The 21973-nt window shown below is 43.5% G+C and overlaps 1 protein-coding gene across 1 annotated transcript in view; it reads left to right on the top strand.

Annotated features, from left to right (window-relative positions):
* Nucleotides 1-21973, top strand: part of CFAP91 (cilia and flagella associated protein 91) — a gene marked incomplete at both ends in the record, with an annotated part of 47263 nt that overhangs the window by 22509 nt on the left and 2781 nt on the right. The window contains 8 exons of the mRNA XM_080696522.1: nt 3355-3532; nt 6853-7010; nt 8123-8305; nt 9875-10017; nt 14555-14671; nt 16420-16491; nt 17621-17767; nt 18618-18839. Of these exons, the coding sequence (XP_080552648.1) occupies nt 3355-3532; nt 6853-7010; nt 8123-8305; nt 9875-10017; nt 14555-14671; nt 16420-16491; nt 17621-17767; nt 18618-18839 (1220 nt within the window). The remainder of the gene's footprint in view (nt 1-3354; nt 3533-6852; nt 7011-8122; nt 8306-9874; nt 10018-14554; nt 14672-16419; nt 16492-17620; nt 17768-18617; nt 18840-21973) is intronic.

Below are 21973 nucleotides of genomic sequence, written 5' to 3' on the forward strand. Positions count from 1 at the left end.
TATTTTGAAGATAGTATACTCCTGGGTTCAATTTTCAGTACCACAACAAAAATAAAAACAATGCTACATTGTTTTTGTGTACAGTTCTTTTTTGATTGATATTTGAGCCAAATCTGGTTTCTGGTTTATACTTATTTTTATTTCCACTTCTTACTGCTGTGATCTTGTGCAAGCTACTATACCTTTACCCCTCAGTATCTTCATTTATAAAATAGAAATAATTAGCCAGGCATGGTGGGCATGCTTGTAATCCCCGCACTTGGGAGGCTGAGACAGGAGGATCGCACAGGTTTGAAGCCAGCCTCAGCTACTTAGTGAGGCTCTTGGCAGTTTAGTGAGACCCTGTTTCCAAATAAAGTATAAAATAGGTCTGGAAGTATAGCCCAGAGGTAGAAAAGCCCCTGGGTTCCACCCCCAGTACCACACACACACACAAAAAAGAATAAAAGAATAAAAATAATTGGGCTGTGAGTGTAGCTTAGAGGTAGAATGCCACTGGGTTCCATCCCCAGTCCCCAAAAAATAAAATAAAGGTAAGATATTATGAAAAAAACGTGTTAAATCTGAGTATTTATGGTTTTATTTTCATACTTCTTTAATTACTAAAGAAAACTCCATACAAAATAGTCAAAATTATATATAAATATGTACATAATTACATAATGTACAAAATTATATATGTATATATACATATATATATAGAGAGAGAGCGTGTGTGACTGTGTGTGTGTGTGTGTGTGTGTGTGTGTGTGTGTGTGTGTGTGTGACTAGGGATTGAATCCAGGGGAATTCTCTATCTGAGCTATATCCTCAGCCCCTTTTTTGTTGTTAGAAGGCAGTCTCAGTAAAGTAGCAAGACTCTCAGTAACCTAGTGAGACCCTGTTTCAAAACAAAAATAGCAAAATAGGGCTAGGGGTGTAGCTCAAAGGTAGAATGCCCTTGGTTCAATCCCCAGTACCATTTAAAAAAGGAAGGAAGGAAGGAAGGGAGGGAGGGAGGGAGGGAGGGAGGGAGGGAGGGAGGGTGGTTTCACTAGGTTGCTTAGTCTCACTGTGTTGCTGAGGCTGTCCTAGAACTTGCAAATCTGTCTCAGCTTCTCAAGAACTGGGATTGTAGGCATGTGCTACCATGCTTGGCATGTGTGTGTGTGTGTGTGTGTGTGTGTGTGTGTGTGTGTGTGTATGCACATATATATATAATTTTTCATATGGGTTTACTAATATTTCTCTATGTATCTAATATATATATATATATATACCAAATGGACAGTATACCTACTTAAATGCCTGTTGATATTGCTTCTGGGATGGTGATTAGGATGACAGAATAAGGAGGCAAAATATAGGAGAACTTTAACCTTTTCTTTAATATCTTAATTTTTTTCTTTATTTGCGGGTCTGGGGATGGAGCCCAGGGGCATTTGACCTCCGAGCTACACCCCCTGCCCTATTTGTTTATTCTTTATTCTGAAACAGGGTCTCACTGAGTTGCAGAGGGCCTCACTAAGTAGCTGAGGCTGTCCGCGAACTGCAATCCTCCTGTCTCAGCCTCCCCAGTGCTGAGATTACAAGTGTGCGCCACCACGCCGGGCTAGTGTCTTAATTTTAAAAACAAGAGATAGTGTGTTCTTCATATATTATTTGTATAAAGTAAAGCCAGGTGTGGGGGTACATGCCTGTAATCCCAGCACTTGAGAGACTGAGACAGGAGGATGTCAAGTTCAAGGTTAGTCTAAGCAACTTAGTGCGACCCTCAGCAATGTAGTGAGACCCTGTTTCAAAGTAGAAGAAAAAGGGTGGGGGTGTAGCTCAGAGACAGAATGCCTCTGGGTTCAATCTCTAGCACCCAAAAAAGAAAAAGTAAAAAAGAAACTATTTGAAACAAATAAAGCAAACCTTTTAGAATTAACTTATTCTATGTAGTAAAAGTATGGCTTGTTATTTATTTCTTTATACTTTTCTATATAATTATTTTTAAAATAATAAACCAAGTAAAGCTTGGTTTATGGGGTTCAGTGATCAAGTAGGAAATTTTTTCTAGCCACCATTTCCTTTACTAACTTTTGGTCCCAGACTGTCAAGTGTGTGTTTTGTGGTGTAGACACCTGAGTGTAGCTGGGTCCCCAGAACTTGATCCAGGAAGCATATGTAGAATTAGATAGAGCTCAGCCAGCGTCTCGGAGCCAGTCAGGAGACGGCCAGTGGCCCACCCACCCGTCTGCTCCAGGGTCTTGTGTCTTTGAAGTCTAAAAGTTGGAGATGAGGGATAGTTCTGTGTGTGTGTGTGTGTGTGTGTGTGTGTGTGTGTGTGTGTGAGTGGTACTGGGGTTCCTGGAAACACTTCTATCTTATGGCTATACTCCCAGACCTATTTTTATACTTTTAAATTTGGAAATAGGGTCTCTTAAGCCAGCGCGGCTGGCTTTGAACCTGTGCGGTCCTCCTGTCTCCGCCTCCCAAGCGCGGGGATTACAAGCGTGCGCCACCACGCCCGGCATGAGGAATAGTTCTAAAACATACATTCGAAGCGGGTGTGGTGGCGCACGCTTGTAATCCCAGCATCTGGGAGCCTGAGACAGGAGGATCTGGGTTCGCGGACAGCCTCAGCTACTACTTAGTGAGGCCCTTTGCAACACAGTGAGACCCTGTTTCAAATAAAGAATAAAAATGAGGGCTGGGGGTGTAACCCAGAGTAGAATGAATGAATGCCCCTGGGTTTCATCCTCAGTATTGCAAAATAAATAAATAAAATAAAATAAAATAAAATGCTGGGTATGGTAGTGCATGCTTGTAATCCCAGCGCTTGGGAGGCTGAGACAGGAGGATCACACAGGTTCGAAGCCAGCCTCAGCTACTTAGTGAGGCTCTCAGCAACTTAGTGAGACCCTGTTTCCAAATAAAATATAAAATAGGTCTGGAGTATAGCCTGAAGGCAGAGAGGCTCTGGATTCCATCCCTAGCACCACAAAATAAAAATAAAATAAAATAAAATAAAATGTACATTCATTCATTTATTTTGAAACAGGGTCTCACTGCATTGTTTTGGTGGTCCTAGAACCTGAGGTCCTCCTGTCTCAGCCTCTCAAGTACTGAGATTAGAGGTGTGTTCTACCATGCCCAGCTCACAAATACTTTCTAGTGTCTTCTGTGCACCTGACATCCTATGGCTCAGTCACTAACCAGAGGCAGCGTGGGCCAGGGAAGACACAGCTGTGGGGCACCTTGGCCGAGCGTTCCCAATACCGTTGTATCCCGCCATAACCCGAATTCAGGGAAGAGGATGGGAACTGGAAGGGGGTGAATTCTGTATGTGGCACGTGCATTTTCTCCTAAGTGTGACATTTTGTTCTGCAGGTCGAGGTCTCCCAGCAGGACAGGCAGAGGTGGAGATGATAGAACGAGCCCGGGAGAAGCGGGCTTGGGAAGCCACCCTGCCCCCTCTGAGCGACACCTCCCAGTTTGAGAAGAGGAGGAGGATGATGAACGCCATGGAGAGAAAGGAGTGGGCCTTCAGAGAGCAGGAGATCCAAAAGTATGTTCTGCACCGCCCAGACGGCGGCTCTGTACCTGTGGAGTCATGTTTGCACTTTATCTGCAAAGCCTTTTCCCAAAAGTCCGGGTTGAAAAGCAATCCTTCACGTGGGAAACTGGAAAGGCTCGGAGACTGGGTTTCTGGCTGTCTGCGGGGTGGGGGGGCAGTCGTCCATTCGTGATACGGAACTGCCTGTCTCGGTCACATGAAAAGGTGCTGTGCTCTCTGGGTGCATGGAAGTCACTGTGGACATGGAATTCAGATTATGGCAGCAACCTCCAAGGAGGCCCCCTCTCCCCTGCTGGGCCCCTCTTCCTGCACAGGGGTCTCTTCACTCTTTGGGCCTCGAGAATTTATCTCCTTGTGTTGCACCTGTTAGTGTATTTGCTTCCTCTCCCAGCACAGTGCTCTCAAGAGAGATTTTTATCTTGTGTATCATTGTTTCCTGACATAGCCACGGAGAACACTTAATAAATATTTGGCAAATGAGTGAGTGGATAAATTAATGTATGAATTTTAAAATAGGAGTAAAATGTTTTATGTCCAAGGCTTTATTTTAGGAAAGGCGATCTTGACGGCTTAGTGGAGCCGAGACTGGAAGAAGAGCCTCGTCACTGGAGGAGTCCAAGTCAGGAGAGAGCTGAGGGACACACAGCTGGGGATGGATGCAGGAAGCGGAGGGGGAATTGTTGCCGACTAATCTCAGTTGGGTCATTATTGTCAGCTCCCGGTCAAATCCTCAGAAAGATGGGGCAAAAGGCAGGTGGAGTTCTGCAGAAACTTATCTGCAGCGATTCTTTCCCCTCTATGAATTCCTTAAGTTTTTAGGTACGACGCTTTGGAAAGAACCTGAGATGGACAAAGGCTTCTTGAGCCAATGACACTTTATTACAAGAACCCCGAAAAATTTATACCCTTCACCAGTGAGATTGATAATAGGAGAGAAAAAAAAAAAAGAAAAGAAAGGGGGGCAATCACAGCAAAACAATAGTAAATTACATATAAACAAAGTAAATGACTAGTCCAGCATTTAGGAGATTAACTCCGGAGATCTTTCTTCCGATATTGCAGCAGGGCAGGTCCAAGGGTAAATTCCAAAGGCAATACAGGCACGGCAAGGCTTGGAGGCTTCTCCGGGAATCTTCTTTAATTTTCTTGGAACTTTCCATCTTTTGTGCTCAGTCCATATAGCAAGTGTGGGGAGATGTGGTGATTCAGGTGGATGTGATAGGGTTTCTTCAGGTGTTGGCATTTTACCTTCTAAATCTGAAAGCTTAAGCAAACTCACAACACAGTTTGGCAGACAAAACACCACAAACAACACCATGAAGTTCTTGGATCTAATTGTCAGATGTATTTCCTTAACTGCTGAGCACTCTTCTTTAGACAACAAGCCTATTAGAAGCCTAATAATCCATTTTCCTGTCACAAACCCTCTGCAACCTGCTTCTAACTTTCTAATTCCTTTCTTTCCCAGTTGGGACTTCCTTATGATAAGCTCTTTTTCATGCAAAAATGCTTTTCTTACTCTTACGGTATTTCATTTCCTTCATACATATATATTTAGAACATCTGTCCTTTATTTTGTCATATTCATTTCTTAACCATGCGGTCAGTCTCCCTTTCTCCAGGAGTGCTCACACTGAGGTAAAAGTCAACAATCTTTTTCTTTGGGTCTATTGTATTTGGGCAGCTAAGTTGTTTATCAACTAAATTGCTTTAAGGTCACACACAAGGTTTTATCTTCTCTGTCTCTAGGCAGGATCTCAAGGATAAACAGTTATCTTAAACTGAGCTACCGGTTACCGGAGTTAATGGCTTAACCTAGTGATTGCTGCAGCTGGAATGTTTATCACAGCATCTGAGTTCTGGCCAGTTTTTTCATTACTATTGAGCAAAGCCAAGGACGTTTAGACAAATTATTAGAGAGTTTATTTCCACGGACTCAATTTCATAGTCCTAATTTCACATCACTGGAGCAATTCGTGTAGAAAGTTAAAAGGAATAATAGTGAAGGGTATCTAAAAGTGGGGGGTACTTTGGCCATAGACAATACCTCCTTCTCGGGGTATTTTTGCCAGATTAACTATGTGGAGTGGGGTCTCAACACATAGATGCCGAGGCAGCAGGATGTCTTGGCATTCGAGGCAGCAGGATGTCTTGGCAGGGAATAACCGGCAGAGAGGAGAGGATGTGGGAGAAGGGGTACATTTCAGGGAGAACAAAATGAATAGGTTGTTTTATTTTGAGATTGTCAAGGGACAACAGGAGATTCAAGCAATCAGAAACTGGTTTATAAATGTCTGGGCGGCCAGGCATGGTGGCACACACTTGTAATCACAATATTTGGGACCCTGAGACGGGAGGATCGCAGGTTCGAAGCCAGCCTCGGCAAAGTAGCGAGGCCCTCAGCAACCTAGTGAGACCCTGTTTAAAAAGCAAGAAATAAAATTGGGCTGGAGGTAAAGGTGGGAGGTAGAATACCTCTAGGTTCAACCTCTAGTACCAAAAGAAAAAAAAAGAAGGAAAGAAAAAAACGAGAAAAAGAAAATGTCTGGCAGTCATCTGTACGCAGCTGGACACACATGGGAAGGTAGGCCAAAGAGAACGCATTGAAGGAAAGGGAAACAGATCTATTGCGTCCCTGCTACGTGACATGAGCTGGCATTTTCACATTCACGCTAAGCTAGCATGCTTTACCCCGTTTTCTCTTCACTCCCCTATTACTTACCCTGCAGCAGAGCAGTTAACCTGGAACCGTCCCCGCGCCTCTTGTAGACCATCTGCCTGGAGAGTCCGTCTTTTGCCCCAGCTCCTCAGCATACCGCTCTTCCTTTGTAACTGCTCTCGTGGATGTTTCTCCTGTAGAGATGCTCTGTTGTGTTGCCTCCCCTGCTTCCTTCCGCAGAAGTTCTTCATCACACTTTTGCCAGGGTGGTCTTTTTAAAGCACAGGAACGTAGCTGGGCGCGCGGGTGCACACCTGTACTCCCAGTACTCGGGAGGCTGAGACAGAAGGATCACAGGTAGAGGTCAGCCGCAGCAGCTTCTTAGTAAGACCTTGTTTCAAAATTAAAAAAAAAAAAATTAAATAGGGCTGGAGTGTAGCTGGGAGGTAGAATGCCCCGGGTTCAATCCCCAGTACCACATAATAATAATAATAATAATAATAATAATAATAATAATAATAATAAAGTCAAGTACACACACAGGATGCCCACAGAGAAGGGCCTGTTTGTGGCAGCGATTTCTCTTGCTCTGTGGTAGAACGCCTTGTCTGAGAAAGCACATCCTCTCTAATGCTCTGTCATTCACTTGAAGACTGCAGGACTTTCGCCTGGAAGTTCTAAAAGAGCTGCTGAAGAAACGTGAGGAGAATCAAAATGAAGTGCAGGTGAAGCACTTGAACGCCAAGTGGCACAGACTGCAGGAAGCAAAAGAAGCGAAAATGGCCCAAATCCAGCGCACGCACAGATCAAGTACGCAGCGCCAGGGCGGGGCTAACTCGCTGAGGCTATGATCAAACTCTGTGGGTTCCCGTGTACCAAAGAATGTCAGTACCACAGACATACTGCATTTATGTTTATGTGCTTTACAAACCCAGGAGCTATATCCCCAGCCCTCTTTTATAATATATATATATATATTTTAAAATATATTTTATATAATATATATATATATATATATATATATATATATATATATATATTCATCAACACTTTTCCTTTTCAGTGCTTGACAAACCTAGTGATAGATGTGATTAGCTTTGCTTTGGTGCTGGGGTTGAGCCCAGGCACTCACATGTGCCCGGCAAGCACTCTGCTGCTCAGCTACATCCCCAGCCAAATCTAACTTTTGAGAATAATAAAATATAAACTATTTTTATTTGGTTCTAAAGCTCCACCTCACACACAGAAGCACTGGGGATGAACCCTAACCAATTTCTTCCTGGCAGCAACAAGCGCCTGCAAGCTCCACCTTGAGGGTGTTCCCTGTGGAGCCTTGGGACTGACTGGCTGGGTCTGTGATGGGATGTTGCAGGGAAAGAGCAGGCCAGGTTGTGAGCGCAACTTCTCAGATGAGAATTCTCCTGAGAGGAGGGTTACAGCCGAGCCCCCACCCCCACCCCGCAACCCACCGCTAAACAAGCCTGAAGGCTGGGGCATCTTCTGGTTCTCCTGGTGTTGGCCAAGGCCAATTTGTAGTCCTCACTCTTAAATGTTCTTATGGAGGAGAATAATTCTCCCAGGACGCCATGGAACATCCATTTACTCCTTACTCTGAGTTTCTTTCTTTTATTTAACAAACTTTTATTGAACACTTCCTGGCCCAGAGCTTGTAAAAGCTTGCAGTAAAAAGAGTTTTGATGAGCGGATTCAGCGCCTGTCGCTCCTGCCTGTCTCCTGACATTCCAAGCCACAGGGATGCCAGACCTCTGTTTCTAGGGTCACATTCTGGCTGGATGAATCATCATGGCTTTCATTCAGTTCAGTAGTTTCCTGATGAATAAAACTGGAATTGGCTTGCTATTCTATGTTTATAATGCAGAACGATAAGTTGAATATAGTCAGAGATGTATGTTTTATTGCAGACATCAGAAAACTTGTAAGGAAGGAAAAGAATATAGAAAGGAAGTTGGAGAGAAGAGATATCATCAAGGATTATTCTGACTACGCATCACACGTCTATGGACCTCTGTCTCGCCTGGGTCGCTTTCCAGACAATAACTCAGAGGACTTTGTAGTAAAAAATCACTATCTCAACACCTATGAAGGTAAATAATTTACATAGTTAAAAGTCTACTGTAAAAGTGTTATCTTAGACTATGTGGATTAAATATATAAATTTAATAAACAAAAATATTTGTGAGAAATAGCAATGAACAGGTTGAATGTGATCATTAATATGAGTTCATACAAACCAGTAAAAACTCCTAAAATCTAATAAATAAGTGGACACACTACAGGACAATTTATCAAAAAGTAAATTCAACTAGCTACTAAACATTTGAAAATGTTTAATGTCACTAATAATCACTTGATAAAATTGAACTAGACAAAACTTTTTTTTTTTTTTTGCGGGTCTGAGGATAGAACCCAGGGGCATTCAACCTCCAAACTACACCTCCTGCCCTATTTTTTATTCTTTATTTTGAAACCGGGTCTCACTGAGTTGCAAAGAGCCTCACTAAGTAGCTGAGGCTGTCCGCGAACCGCGATCCTCAGGTCTCAGCCTCCCAAATGCTGGGATTACAAGCGTGCGCCACCATGCCCAGCTAGACAAAACTTTTATACCTTGTTTATGATGCAAAGGAAACAGGTATAATAAAATCAATCTTTCACAAAGAAATGTCAGAAAACTAGGGAGCAGCTGGGTGTGGTGGCACACACCTATAATCCCAGTACTTGGGAGGCTGAGACAGGAGGATCACAGATTCAAGAACAGCCTCAGCAGCATAGGCTGTCAGCAACCTAGCAAGACCCTGTTTCCAAACAAATAAACAAACAAACAAACAAAAAATTAAAAGGGCTGAAGGTACAGCTTGGAGATAGAATGCCCCTGGGTTCAATCCCTAATATCACAAAGAAAGAAAAAAAAGAAAAGAAAATAAAGAAACAGGAAGCAAAAGGATGGATAACCAAGTGATAAATTCTTGGAAAGGACTAAGCCCTTTCAGAGGTTCCAAAGGTTTATTTAAATTATTTAACTTTCGGTTTATGAGTGGAAGTGTCATGGGGCCAAGGTCATGAGTTGATCATTACACTGTTGATCTTGCAGCTCTGGCTGGTCCTCTCAAGGGCAGAATATGATAAATCAGTGAACATTCACTTTAGAATGGTAGCTATATATATCACAGGACTATTAATATTTTGTTGATTATTACAGAATTTATTGCTTTTACTGTAAGGTGATGTATTAATTTTAAAATATATTTCTCATTTTATATTCCAAGTCACTGAGAATGAGTTAATTATATAGAAATGTGCAGGAACAGCTCATTCAATTATATGAGATATCTTATCATCAAGTCTGATGAAACCTCTTAGTAAACAACTACTAAAATTGACAGTGATTCTTTTTTTTTTTTTTTTTTTTTGGTGCTGGGGGTTGAACCTGAGACAGTCTACCTTTGAGCTACACCCCTAGCCTTTTTGTTTTTACATTTAGAAGCAGAATCTCACTAAGTGGCTGAGGCTGGTGTCCAACCTTTATCTTCTATCTCAGCCTCCCAAATGCTGGGATTACAGGCCTGCACCCCTCGCCCCATGCCTGGCTAGCTATATAATTTCAAAATGGTAAATTTAAGCACTGGGAACTAAAAACATGTGCCTCCTTCCTATAGGATTAGTCGAATTAGAGTCAGGTCTCCCAGATTTTGTGACGCAACCGAGGATCCGAGCGCCAAAGCCCAAAGTCATCACTACGAAAGCGGGCTTTCTGAAGAGGACAGCAAGGATAGACTATGAGCTGGCAGAGGTTCACAAGGTATGGTGGTTACGTGGGGGGCAAGATGCTCCTAGAGCAGTTTTGCAGAGAAATGCTATTTTCCAAAAACTGCACTTTGTCGTGGGCAGTGACGACCAGCGGGTCTCAAACATCCCCTCACCTTCTGCCTCCTCTCTAGACCTTTGTCTCTGGAGGTTGCCATAAGGGCTGAACCCCCACTTAGGAAACCTTCTTAGAAGGTTGGTCCCCCCATTTTAGGAAGTCACTTGCAAATTTGGATGTATATAATAAAATTTGACACTACACTGAAATTTAGCAAATTTCTAGTATTAGAACTTGCTGTTAGTAGTTAGAATAGACTCCATTTTCTCCCTTTTATATTGGTTATCAGAGGATCATGAAGGGATTATGTTCAACGCTTTCTCAGTTAGTTTAAAATTCAACTAAATGAGAGTGTTTGAGGGCCATCAAAACTTAGCACACATCAGAATCATGTGGAGGGCTAATTAAAGCACATATTAGCTAGGTGCAGTGGCTCACACCCATTACCCCCCCCCCCCCCCGCCAGTACTTGGGAGGCTGAGAACAGGAGGATCACAGATTTGAGGTCTCAGCAACTTAGTGAGACCCTGTCTCAAAATTTTTAAAAAGGGGTTGGGGTGTAGCTCAGTGGCATAGCATTCTTGGGTTCAGTCCCCAGTAATGTAACAAGTACAACAAAACTAATATTGCTGGGCCTAAGTCCCAAAATTTCTGCTAGGTAGATCTTGGGTGAGGCTTCTGGAGTACTGACATTTTTGTTTGTTTGTTGTGGTACTGGGGGCTGAATCCAGGGGCATTTTTATCTCTGGGCTAAGCCCCCAAGCCTTTTTAATTAATTTTTATAATTAAATAATTTTAAAAAATTTTTTGGTGGTACTGGGAATGGAACCCAGGGGTCTCCTACCTCTGAGCTATAATCCCAGACCTATTTTATATTTTATTTGGAGACAGGGTCTCTTAAACCAGCTGAGGCTGGCTTCAAACCTGCACGATCCTCCTGTCTCAGCCTCCCAAGCATGGGGATTACAAGTGTGCGCCACCACTCCCGGCAATAATTTAAATTTTTTAATTTAAAAAATCTCACTAAATTACTGAGGGCCTCACTAAGTTGCTGAGAGCTTTGTTTATTTGTTTCAACAAGTTTCTAGCCAGGCATGTTGGTACAGGCCTGTAATCCTAGTACTTGGGAGGCTGAAACAGGAGAATTGCAGGTTTGAAGACAGTCTCAGCCAGTAGTGTGACTCTCAGCAACCTAGTGAGATGCTGTCTCAAAATAAAAATAAAATAGGGGTGGAGGTGTAGCTCAGAGATAAAATACCCCTGGATTCAATCCCCAGTGACACACACACACACACACACACACACACACACACACACACAAACACACGAGTTTTTAGACAATGCTGATGCTGCAGGACCAGGAAGCACTGTGGAACCCACTGGTGTATGACCTACTATCATCGCTGGCCCAGGCATATGTGTTTGTTCCATCAATTTTAGAAAAATAGTAGGAATCCATAAAGCCTGTAATCTCAGCCACTGCGCCTGGCTGTAACCTGTTTTTAGATTCATTTCTGTCCTTCCAGAGATGTTTGATATAAGCAAATATATATGTGTATGTGTATATGTGAGTGTGCAGATATATATGTACATATATGTACATGTTCATATATACGTGTGTAATTATTAACAGATACGCTAATATGCACAAATATATATAAATATCTTTTTTCTTTTTCTTGAGGATGAAACCTGGGGCATTCTATCTCTGAGCTATACTCCCAGCCCAAATTTTTATTCTTTATTTTGAAACAGAGTCTCACTAAGTTGTGGAGGGCCTAAGTAGCTGAGGCTACCTGAGAACCACGGTCCTCCTGTCTCAGCCTCCCAAGTACTGGAATTACAAGTATGTGCTATCACACCTATCTTATAAATATCTTTTAAAACTCTAATATAGATGTCAATATATGAAATATACTCTTCTACGCTTGTTTTTTTTTTTAACCTATAGTACCTGGGAGATGTTACAAGAAAAGCTTTCTTGTTCTTTTTTACACTTTCATGATATCATTATATAAGTGTACCAAAATGTATTTAACTACTCCCCCCTTTTTGTGGCACTGGGGATGGCACCCAGAGGCATTCTACCTCTGAGCTATGCCCAATCCTATGTTTCCTTCTTTGTTTTGAAACAGGGTCTCACTGAGTTGCAAAGGGCCTCACTAAGTAGCTGAGGCTGTCCACGAACCGCAGTCCTCCTCTCTCAGCCTCTTGAATGCTGGGATTGCAAGCGTGCATCACCATGCCCAGCTTAACCAGCCCCCTTTAATAGATACTTAGATTGTTGATAATTTTTAGTATTAAAAAAAGTGCTGCAGTGACTAAACTTGTTTGCATACAACTTGGTACATGTGTGAACATATCTAGGAGGTAAATTCTTAAACATGGAATTGCTGGATCACAATGGATGAGCATTTATCATTTTGATGGGTATCGCCAAATTTTGTTGCATCAATCATATATCAGCTTAGCAATATATGAGAATGCCTGTTTTCCCATATTGTCTCCAACATAATCAGTTATGGATGACTGCTCTCTAAATGGTTTCATGTGATAGTGGTCAGGGGTCTTCCCTCAAGGCTTTATGATTGTTAATTACTTTTAGACTGCTGCTGCTTGCTATTGATTCCCTACATGTGGTTAGCTGCTGATATATATTTGCTGTAATTTTTATTTTGAGGGAATTCAGAGGCCATTACAACCACGGTTAGGTGGTTTTAAATTTTATTCCTAATTTGTATGTTTTTACTAGCTTTGGGTTTTGGCTTCTGGTTATGTCTGTATATATTTACTGCTGTTAAGGATTGAACCCAGGGCCATTCTACCTCTGAGCTATACCCCAGCCCTATTTTATTTTTTATTTTGAAACAGGCTCTCACTAAGTTGCAGAGTAGGTTGCTGCTCCAGGAGGCTACCGAAAAGAAGGCTCTCACATGGAAATGATTGTGGTGGAGTCAGATCGGAGAATATGGAGAAAATTATATTTGATAATTGGGGCAGTTAGAGAAAAGTAACTTGACAATTCTCCTGCCATCCTCAGCCAGCACTTTACTTTTATAGACACTTTAAACAAGGTATCATAAAAGTTAATCAAACACAGAAGCCAGCCTATTATTATGGGATAAAATAAGGAAGGTCGGTGAGACAGACATGTGGCAGGCTTAGGGGAAGGAAGGGTTAAACATTACTGGTTGGGGAACACATCAAAGATGGCACTCTAGCGATTCCGTCAGATTCCTTGGAAATTGTCCACTTGTGGACAAATCCCAGCCAGCCAGTACTATGTACTCAGCTTGAGCCGGTCCAAGATGTTCATCTCAGTGTGCTGCTCAGGTGAGGGCCTCATTAAGTTGCTGACTCTGGCCTCGAATCTGTGCTCTTCCTGTCTCAGCCTTCCAAGTTCTAGGATTACAGGCATGTGCAACTATGCCTGGCTCAAAAGTACACAACATTTTACTAGGAAATAAGTTAATTTTTTAAAAAAATTTAGATGTGCAGGCTTTAAGGCCAAAGAAAAGATTTCTCTCTGCTTTGATATAATTGCCATTTAATGGTTTTCAGCTCCTCTGTAACAATAAAACGTACCAAATATGTCAGTCATTTGATAAACAGCAAAATTTCATTATACTCAAGCATTTATGTAAAACAGCAAGTTAGCTCATGTAGAAAAGTAGAAGTTGAAGCCAGGCGTGGTGGCACATGCTTATAATCCCCCACTTGGGAGGCTGAGACAGGAGAAGCGCACAGGTTCAAAACCAGCCTCAGCTACTGAGTGAGGCTCTCAGCAACTTAATGAGACCCTGTTTCCAAATAAAATATAAAAAGAGGTCTAGGAGTATAGCCCAGAGTTTTGTAGAAAGCCTCTGGGTTCTACCCCCAGTACCACCAAAAAAGAAAAAAAAAAGTAGAAGTTGGGGGTTTGCTTGTATACACATAAGACAGAACCTCTTAAGAACCCCCCAAAACTGAGCCAGCCATGGTGGCACACGCTTGTAATCCTAGCATTTGGGAGGCTGAAACAGGAGGATCATGGTTCGTGAACAGCCTCGGCTACTTAGTGAGGCCCTCTGCAACTCAGTGAAGCCCTGTTTTGAAATAAAGCATAAAATATAGGGTTGGGGTGGAGCTCAGAGGTAGAATGCCCCTGGGTTCCATTCCCAGTACTGAAAGAAAAAAAAAAAAAAGGTAATGTGCCCCTGGGTTTAATCTTCAGTACCGCAAATAAATAAATAAATAAATAAATTTTTTATTAAGATGGATACACTAAGAATGTGTACCATGCTTATTCAGTGGTAAAGATATTCTTAGGAGCACACATAAGCATCCTGTGGGAAATACACGCACCCTTTTGGACTTCCTCAGACTAAACTAGCATAGCCATAAATATTATTTCTGGTCGTTATTCAAATCTGCAGCCTAAGTCTGGTAGCGGAGGAAAACAAAGAGAAGGATGACATTGGATGTTATCTTTCAGGCACTGTTGGAGAAGAAGAAGAAAGGCCTGGGTGCAAAGAAACCTCTGCGCTTCCTTCAGAGAAACCCCATACCCCAGCCCCGGCTTCCAACGCCAACCCTGGAAATGAGTTCCAACGTACGTGCGAAACTTATTGGGGACGCTAAATTCAGTAGTGTGGTCGGTTCTCTCAGGATGGTTTAGGTTGGAAACTAATTTAACAGTGTTAGCTTCTCAGGCTCTGATTTAAAATTGATTTTATCTGCCTTCTTAGGTACCAAACATCCCAAACAACAATCTGGGGTTGAAAACAAATTTAACCATGTTTGTTTCTCAAGCTCTGGTTTAAATTTTATTTTGTCTTTATTCTCATGAACCGAGCATCAAACACACACAAGAGTAAGCAAAGTGGAACGAAGTGAAATATAGACCCAGTCTTTTTCAAGAATAAATTTAAAAAATACAAAGAATGAAAAAAAAATCTTTCATGAAAAATAAGCACGCAAGGTACTCCTCCTATGCACATAGAGAGAAAGAAAATCGAAAGCCGCTCAGTTACCAGACGGCTGTCCTTGCCTTCAAGAGTGGCTGGCGGCCGCCGGCCTGGGAGCCAAAGGTGCCTGGGGATAGGCGGACTTCAGGGCGAGGACCGGCTCCCAGGGGCACGCCGACCGGGGCCACTGCTCACCACACTCAGCTTGGGCAAGGTTCCACAGTCGGTTAGGATTTGGAGGATGGATACAGACCACGAACCCCCACAAAACGTCTAGAGATGCCAGGATGCAGCGTTACCACTTCACGTAGAAAACTGGACTTCCTGGGAGGTCGGTGTGCGCCCCTCTGCTGGCAAGCAGGGGGTCCTCTACAGGGCAGCCCTTGCCCAAAGCCAGCGGCATTCAGAGCGAGGGTGTGCTTCTCCTGGGGGTCTTGGCCGGGCTGCGCCCCACCCCAGACTCCGTGCAAACCTTTGGTTACACACCATCTCTCTGATGTCCACGCCACCACCACGCCATGCATGGCTCTTTTACATCGAGGGGCACCTTACTTAGAGTTCCAGACTCCTTTCTCTCTCTGCTTTTTGTGCTTTTGACAGTTTTTAGGGTGACTTTTATAGACAGCTCATCTTGTGCAAGATAATTTGACTTTTACTAGTTTAGCTAAGTTGTGAGAAGCATAAAATATAGGGCTGGGGTGGAGCTCAGAGGTAGAATGCTCATTACTGAAAAAAAAAAGGTAATGTGCCCCTGGGTTTAGGCATAGAATACATACCAATATGTACTCTTTATCAAACTATGGATTAGCTGTATTTTGTGCCCACTCATTATCAAACATGACAACACTGTTGTCAAAAGGCGTGTGCATGCTGGGGATTGAACCCAGGGTCTCATATATGCTAGGAGAGTGCTCCACCACTGAGCTATACCCCAGCATGCCTCAGGAAAGCTGTTACTGGAAATGGTACCATTTGTGGGGAAAGCATGGCAGTCTTATCAATGAATGTATTATGCCCAAAAAATACAGTGACATTTAAAGTACTATATGTTCAGTGAGGGCAAGGCCATGCTTTAATTCTCATCATATCCTTTATAGGCTCTAGAATAGTCTCTTGCTGAGCTGGGCGTGATGGCGCACACTTGTAATACCAGCATTTGGGAGCCTGGACAGGGAGATCGCAGGTTCACAGTCAGCCTCAGCTACTTAGTGAGGCCCTCTGCAATTCAGCGAGACCCTGTTTCAAAATAGAGAATAGAAAATAGGGCTGGGGGTGTAGCTCAGAGGTAGAATGCTCCTCGGTTCAATACCCAGTACTGGGGAAAAAGAGAAAAGAGATGCTTTGAATGCTGCTCTCCTCAAGCTGCTTGGCTCTTCTCCCTTTGTTCTTTTAGGAAGAAGAAGACATAGAAATGGCTGTGATCTACCTTCAAATGTTACTCCGGGGCAGAGTCGTTCAGAACATGGTGTGTAGGTCCAACCACTGGTCCTGTGTTTGTCCTTTGAGAGGACTTGTTAGACTGCATACATGTTTGGTTCCTGGGGGCGAATTTCCTCCTGTGCCCTGCCGTCCTGTGTCCTCTTAAGTTACCTGGCCATCCGCTTGCGGTGCCTTCCGCCTGGACAGCGCCAGTCTGAGGGGAAGAGGACTCGGCTGCTTCTGCCCACAGTTGTAAATGAGGCGGTGTGGAACCTCTCTCTTCCTTGGAATTACTTATACCACAGAAGTTCTCATCTGAATTTTGACTACGAAAGCATTATAAACCAAGCGGACTCTTCTAACTTGCCACGGAGTCATAATACAAGTATTGGAGTTTGCACATAGTTAGCTTTACCTGCATTATATACGAAATAGATCATAATACCTATTTTGAACCTCCATCACATGCCCACTTTAGTCTTTGTTTTACATAGATCATCTCATGTTTTTCTTATCACTAATCTCATTTTATAGGCCAGTGATCTCGGTGAGCGTGGTTTAGTTAACTACCAGCAAGTCCAACTCTGGTCTTCCTGACCATAAAGCTTTAGCTCAATTAGTTGTGCTGCTAGAGCAGGCCTGCCTCACTTTTAAAAATGGACTGATATAAATCCCAAGTTAATTTTTCCCCCCAGAGAGCCATAAGTCCTAAGTTATGATGAGTAAGGCCACGGGAGCGGGCTGAGGGAGCGACTTGTATGGCTCCTCGCCACAGAAAAGTTCAGACAGCAGATTGTGTGTTTCAGTCCAGGAGAATAATTCTTGGAAACAAAAACATGGTTATAAAAAGTGCCACCACCAGGTTTCTTAGGGAAGGAGCACAGGAAATTGAGGGGAAGGTCCTGGTCTCTTAATATGACCCTTTAGTTGCCACCTTGGCTCTAAGAGGCATTTTCAGAAACTGAGCAAACCATTCACTAGACATGAAATCCCTTCTCTGCCCGAGCCCCTGACACACGGGAAAGGGCGACCTTCTAGCTCTGTGGGTTGCACCCGCTCTGCCAGCCCCAGGAGAGGACAGAACTGCTCCTCACATGTCTCACAGCGTGAAACACCTGGCGCTTGGCAAATAGAGTGGTAACGCAAAAGTGTCTCTTTGATTTGGTTTGATACAGATGTTTGAAGGGAAAGAAAAGCGACTGGAGCTGATCCAGGAGTTGCGCACCAGCCACGCACTACAGGAGGACGACAAGCTGGTGAAAAAAGCAGAGAAGCAAGTGACCCTGGCCCTGCAGCGGCAGAGGAACCTGCACGAACACAAGGTCCTCCTCTTCTTTCCTGTCATGTTTTTCCTCTTGCTTTTATTGTTGCACAAGCAATGTAATAAAGTAAAATAAGTAAAGCCGTAGAAAAGAAACATCCCCCATGTTCTGGGCAGCATTCTTTCAGGCATAATCTAAAGACCTAACTTAGAGGAAAGAAGGTGTATTTTCTTACAGTTTTGGGTTCAGTCCATGTGAGGCCAGGAGCTGCAGATCTCAGTGCATGGCAGAGAGAGAGAGAGAGAGAGAGAGAGAGAGAGAGAGAGATATCATGGAGACCAGAAGCAAGAGAGGCAAGAGAGAGCGAGCAGGAGGAGGAGGTAACACAGATAACCCCCAAGGGGGCAGATACACCCCCCAGCCACACCCTACTGGACCAGGCCACAGACCAGATAAACCCCTTACAACAAGATGTGTCCACTGCTGGGATTATAATCCTCATGACTCAACTATATCAGCTCAAACAATAAGTGAGTTCTTTAGGGGACATTTTATATCTAACTATAACACCCCACAATCCCAGCCGTCTTACCAGAATCTATGAATGATGTTGCTGCAATCCATAATTTGAATGCAGTATTTTTTGTTTGCAAAAAAAAAAAAAAAAAGGATTTTTTAAAACTTGAAAATGTTTCCCTTCTAATTTTCCTCAGTGACTGAGCAGTCTACTGTCTCACGTTTAAGTCTGTAACTGGCTTCCTGGTGAGAACCCTCGGGATGCGGCCGAGGAGAGATGACATTTCTAATAAAAACCAAGTGCATTCTGACAGTGAATGGCTGGTCAAGAGTTGAGTGATCTAGCTCTCCTCATAGTGAACTGTGTCCTTAACGTAGTATTATTCTCTTTAAGGTGTCACTGGTTGAGAACCATTTGGCTGGCCTCGAAGGCCGGGCACTGGCAGACATGTTTGACTTCCTGTCCAAAGAGCTGGTGCGGCTGCAGGAGGAGAGGCGGATCCACGCCTTCGCCATGCTGGCCGAGCGCCAGCGGCGCATGCGCGAGGCGGAGGAGAGCGGCCGGCGCCAGGTGGAGCAAAGGCGCCTGCGCGAGGAGGACCAGATCTTTAAGGAGGCAAGTGGGGGCGGCTGGCGGGGCCCTCCCTGGGAGGAGCCTGGTTACCCCAAAGGGAGCTGGTGACCTGAAATGGCATTGGGTTTGTGTGTGTGGTACTGGGGTGGAACCCAGGGGCACTTTACCTCTGAGCTACACCCCAGCTCTATTTTTTATTCTTTATTTTGAAACAAGGTCTCACTAACTAGCAGAGGGCCTCACTTAGAAGCTGATGCTAGCCGCAGACAGACATTCTCCTGCCTCAGCCTCCCGAGTACTGGGATTATAAGCGTGCGCCACCTCGCCTGGGTTGGGATTTTGTTTTTCGCTTTTATTCGGCAGACATGCATTGGGTCCCTACAACCTGCCAGGCACTGTGCAAAGGCGCTGTGGGATATTTTGGAGGAAAAACCCCAGACGTGGTTTTATATTTCTTGGAGCTTAAGTAACGTCAAACACGCACGTAAAAACAATTTTTAAAATGCAGTAGTTCCATGAAGAAAACCAATAGGGCCCAGTGGCATGTTCTAAAGGTGGTTCTGCTTGTTGTGGGAAGAGGTTGGAGGAAGGATGGAGTGGAACCAGGAGACCAGGAAGGAGACCGCTGAAGTAGGCGAGTCTGGGTGCGGCATGGGAGAAGTCAAGTGTGGGGCCACTTTAGGGCTGAGGGACTGGAAGATGGCAGTTCTTTTCTGAGTTAGGTAGATAACCTTCTTGGGAAGGTATCATCTAAATGAGAATGATGCCAGAAGTTTCAGCATTAGGCGTCGAGGAAATCAAGGAAAAGATCGCCCTTTCTGTCTGATTTAAGGTCCACTTCTGTAAGGAATGTGTCCAGTGATGGACACAGACGCCAACAGCAGCCATCGCTTTAATCCCTAGTGTCTCTAATTAAAATACAACTGCTATTTTCCTTCCTACTTCCTTGCCCTTCTTTGTTGCAGATCCTATTGAAGAAAAATATGTTGGTACATAAATATACCAAGGAACAGAAATGTGTATATTTAATGAATTTTCAGGAAAATAACATATAGTGAGAAATAGAGACAGAGTGTCCAGACTCATATTTATTTATTTATTTATTTATTTATTTTTTTTTTTTTTTGGTGGTACTGGAGGTGGAACCCAGGGGCTTTTCTACCTCTGGGCTATACTCCCAGACCTATTTTATATTTTATTTGGAAACAGTGTCTCACTAAGTTGCTGAGAGCCTCTCTAAGTAGCTGAGGCTGGCTTCGAAACTGTGCAGTCCTCTTGTCCCAGCCTCCCAAGCACTGGGATTTACAAGCGTGCACCACTACGCCTGGCCCAGACTCATATTTAAACAAACACACACACACACACACACACACACACACACACACACACCTTTTTTTTTTAGTGGTGGTACTGGGGTGGAACCCAGAGGCTTTCTACCTTTGGGCTATACTCCCAGACCTATTTTTTATACTTTATTTGGAAACTGTGTCTCACTAAGTTGCTGAGAGCCTCATTAAGTAGCTGAGGCTGGCTTCGAACCTGTGCGATCCTCCTGTCTCAGCCTCCCAAGCGCGGGGATTACAAGTGTGCGCCACCACGCCCGGCCACACACACTTCTGTAAGTACATTCACAAAGAAGTATTTACAAATATAATCCTGTGCGCCTAGAATTAGCAAAGACCTGAGGAGCACACAGAGGCACATGCTCAGCCACCTGGTTCTTTATTCACTCATGCGTTTATAAGCATGAATATGTCCAGAAACATACGCATTAATGAAGATGTATGTAAATACAAGTAAATATATTTCTATGAGTAAATTGCATGAACAGTTTCTTCTCTTTACTATTTTACAACTCAGTTGTCTGATGGTTTCATAGAAGTGGGACTTGTTTCCTGAATGAAATGGTAAAGTCTCTCTGGGAGGAGGCTATTGGGTATTGGCATTGTGCCTTCTATCACACCAGCACGGATCCCTGTACATACTAGACGTTCAGCGTATGTGTTTTGCGTAGTTGATTTTGGTGATTTGGTTGATGCTATTATGGAGAAGCTCCCATAGGGGAGGCATAAAGGTTCAAAGTTGGTATTTTTAAAGGTAGATGTGATATAATGAGTATCATCACATAAATAGAGTTGTGCTGCAGTACCTGTCAGAAAACAGGTCCTGGGTTGTTACTGAGTCCTGCACATTATCTCATATCCCAAGAAACATTCAGGTATAAAATAGAAAAGTGTCTTGCCTCCAGGAAACTCACAGTCTGTTGAGGAGACAATGTGTACACAACTCACTATGTCGTGGTTGGTGCTTATGACACTTCTGTGTGTGCCTGTCCAGCAGGGAGAGCCGCGCTGCCCTGCTGTACTCGGGGAGCAAAGCTGTAAAGCAAAGGGAGTGTTTACCGTGGTGTTCCCGGAAGTGGAGGGGCCATGGTCACTGTCCTGAGGATGTGCTGGCAGTGACTGCATGGCCTGCCATGCTCTGTACTTTAAAAAATCTGTATTATATTTTGTAATTTCAAGAAATCTTTAAAAAGAAGCCAAACAGGCTTAAATTCTTCAGAGACCCAGGGTCTTTCTAGTTTTCTCTTCTTCAGCCCTGAAGGTATGGCCCTTGTGGCACTTTAAGGTGGATAGTGATATTTGAGCATTACATCTCCATGAAGTAAGAAATAAAAAAAGACAGGTCTTTTTCTGTGAGAATCCTTTCTGGAAGTTGTACATATAACTTCTGCATATTTTATTGGTCAGAACTTAGCCAGTTCCTGCAGACACTAGGAAATGTAGTCTTTATTCTAGGTACCCGTGTGCCCAGCTAAAATGCAGGGTTCCTGTTATTTAAGAGGAGAGAGAGAGAGAGGACAGTGGGAGACGCCACCTAGCCTCTGCTTCGGTCGGGTAGGTCCGCCAGGCCACACTGCTGACAAGGAAAAAGGCAGAATCCAAACCAGGGCTATTGATCTGAAGCCTGCGACCTTTGCAGCGCCATGTTGCCCGCTCCAAGTAAGATCCATTGGGGGCTGCCCAGAACTAATAGGTAGTGGATGAGAAACAGAAGGAACTGCTGACTTAATGAATGAAATAAATGCTGAAAAAGGACCAACCAATGTTTGTGTGTTTTTCTTGTCTTCTTTACAATAGCTGTTCTTAGTAAGTAGGGGCGTTTTTGCTTTTTGA

Source organism: Muscardinus avellanarius (genome assembly GCF_963383645.1).
Source record: "Muscardinus avellanarius genome assembly, chromosome: 5".
NCBI lineage: Eukaryota > Metazoa > Chordata > Mammalia > Rodentia > Gliridae > Muscardinus > Muscardinus avellanarius.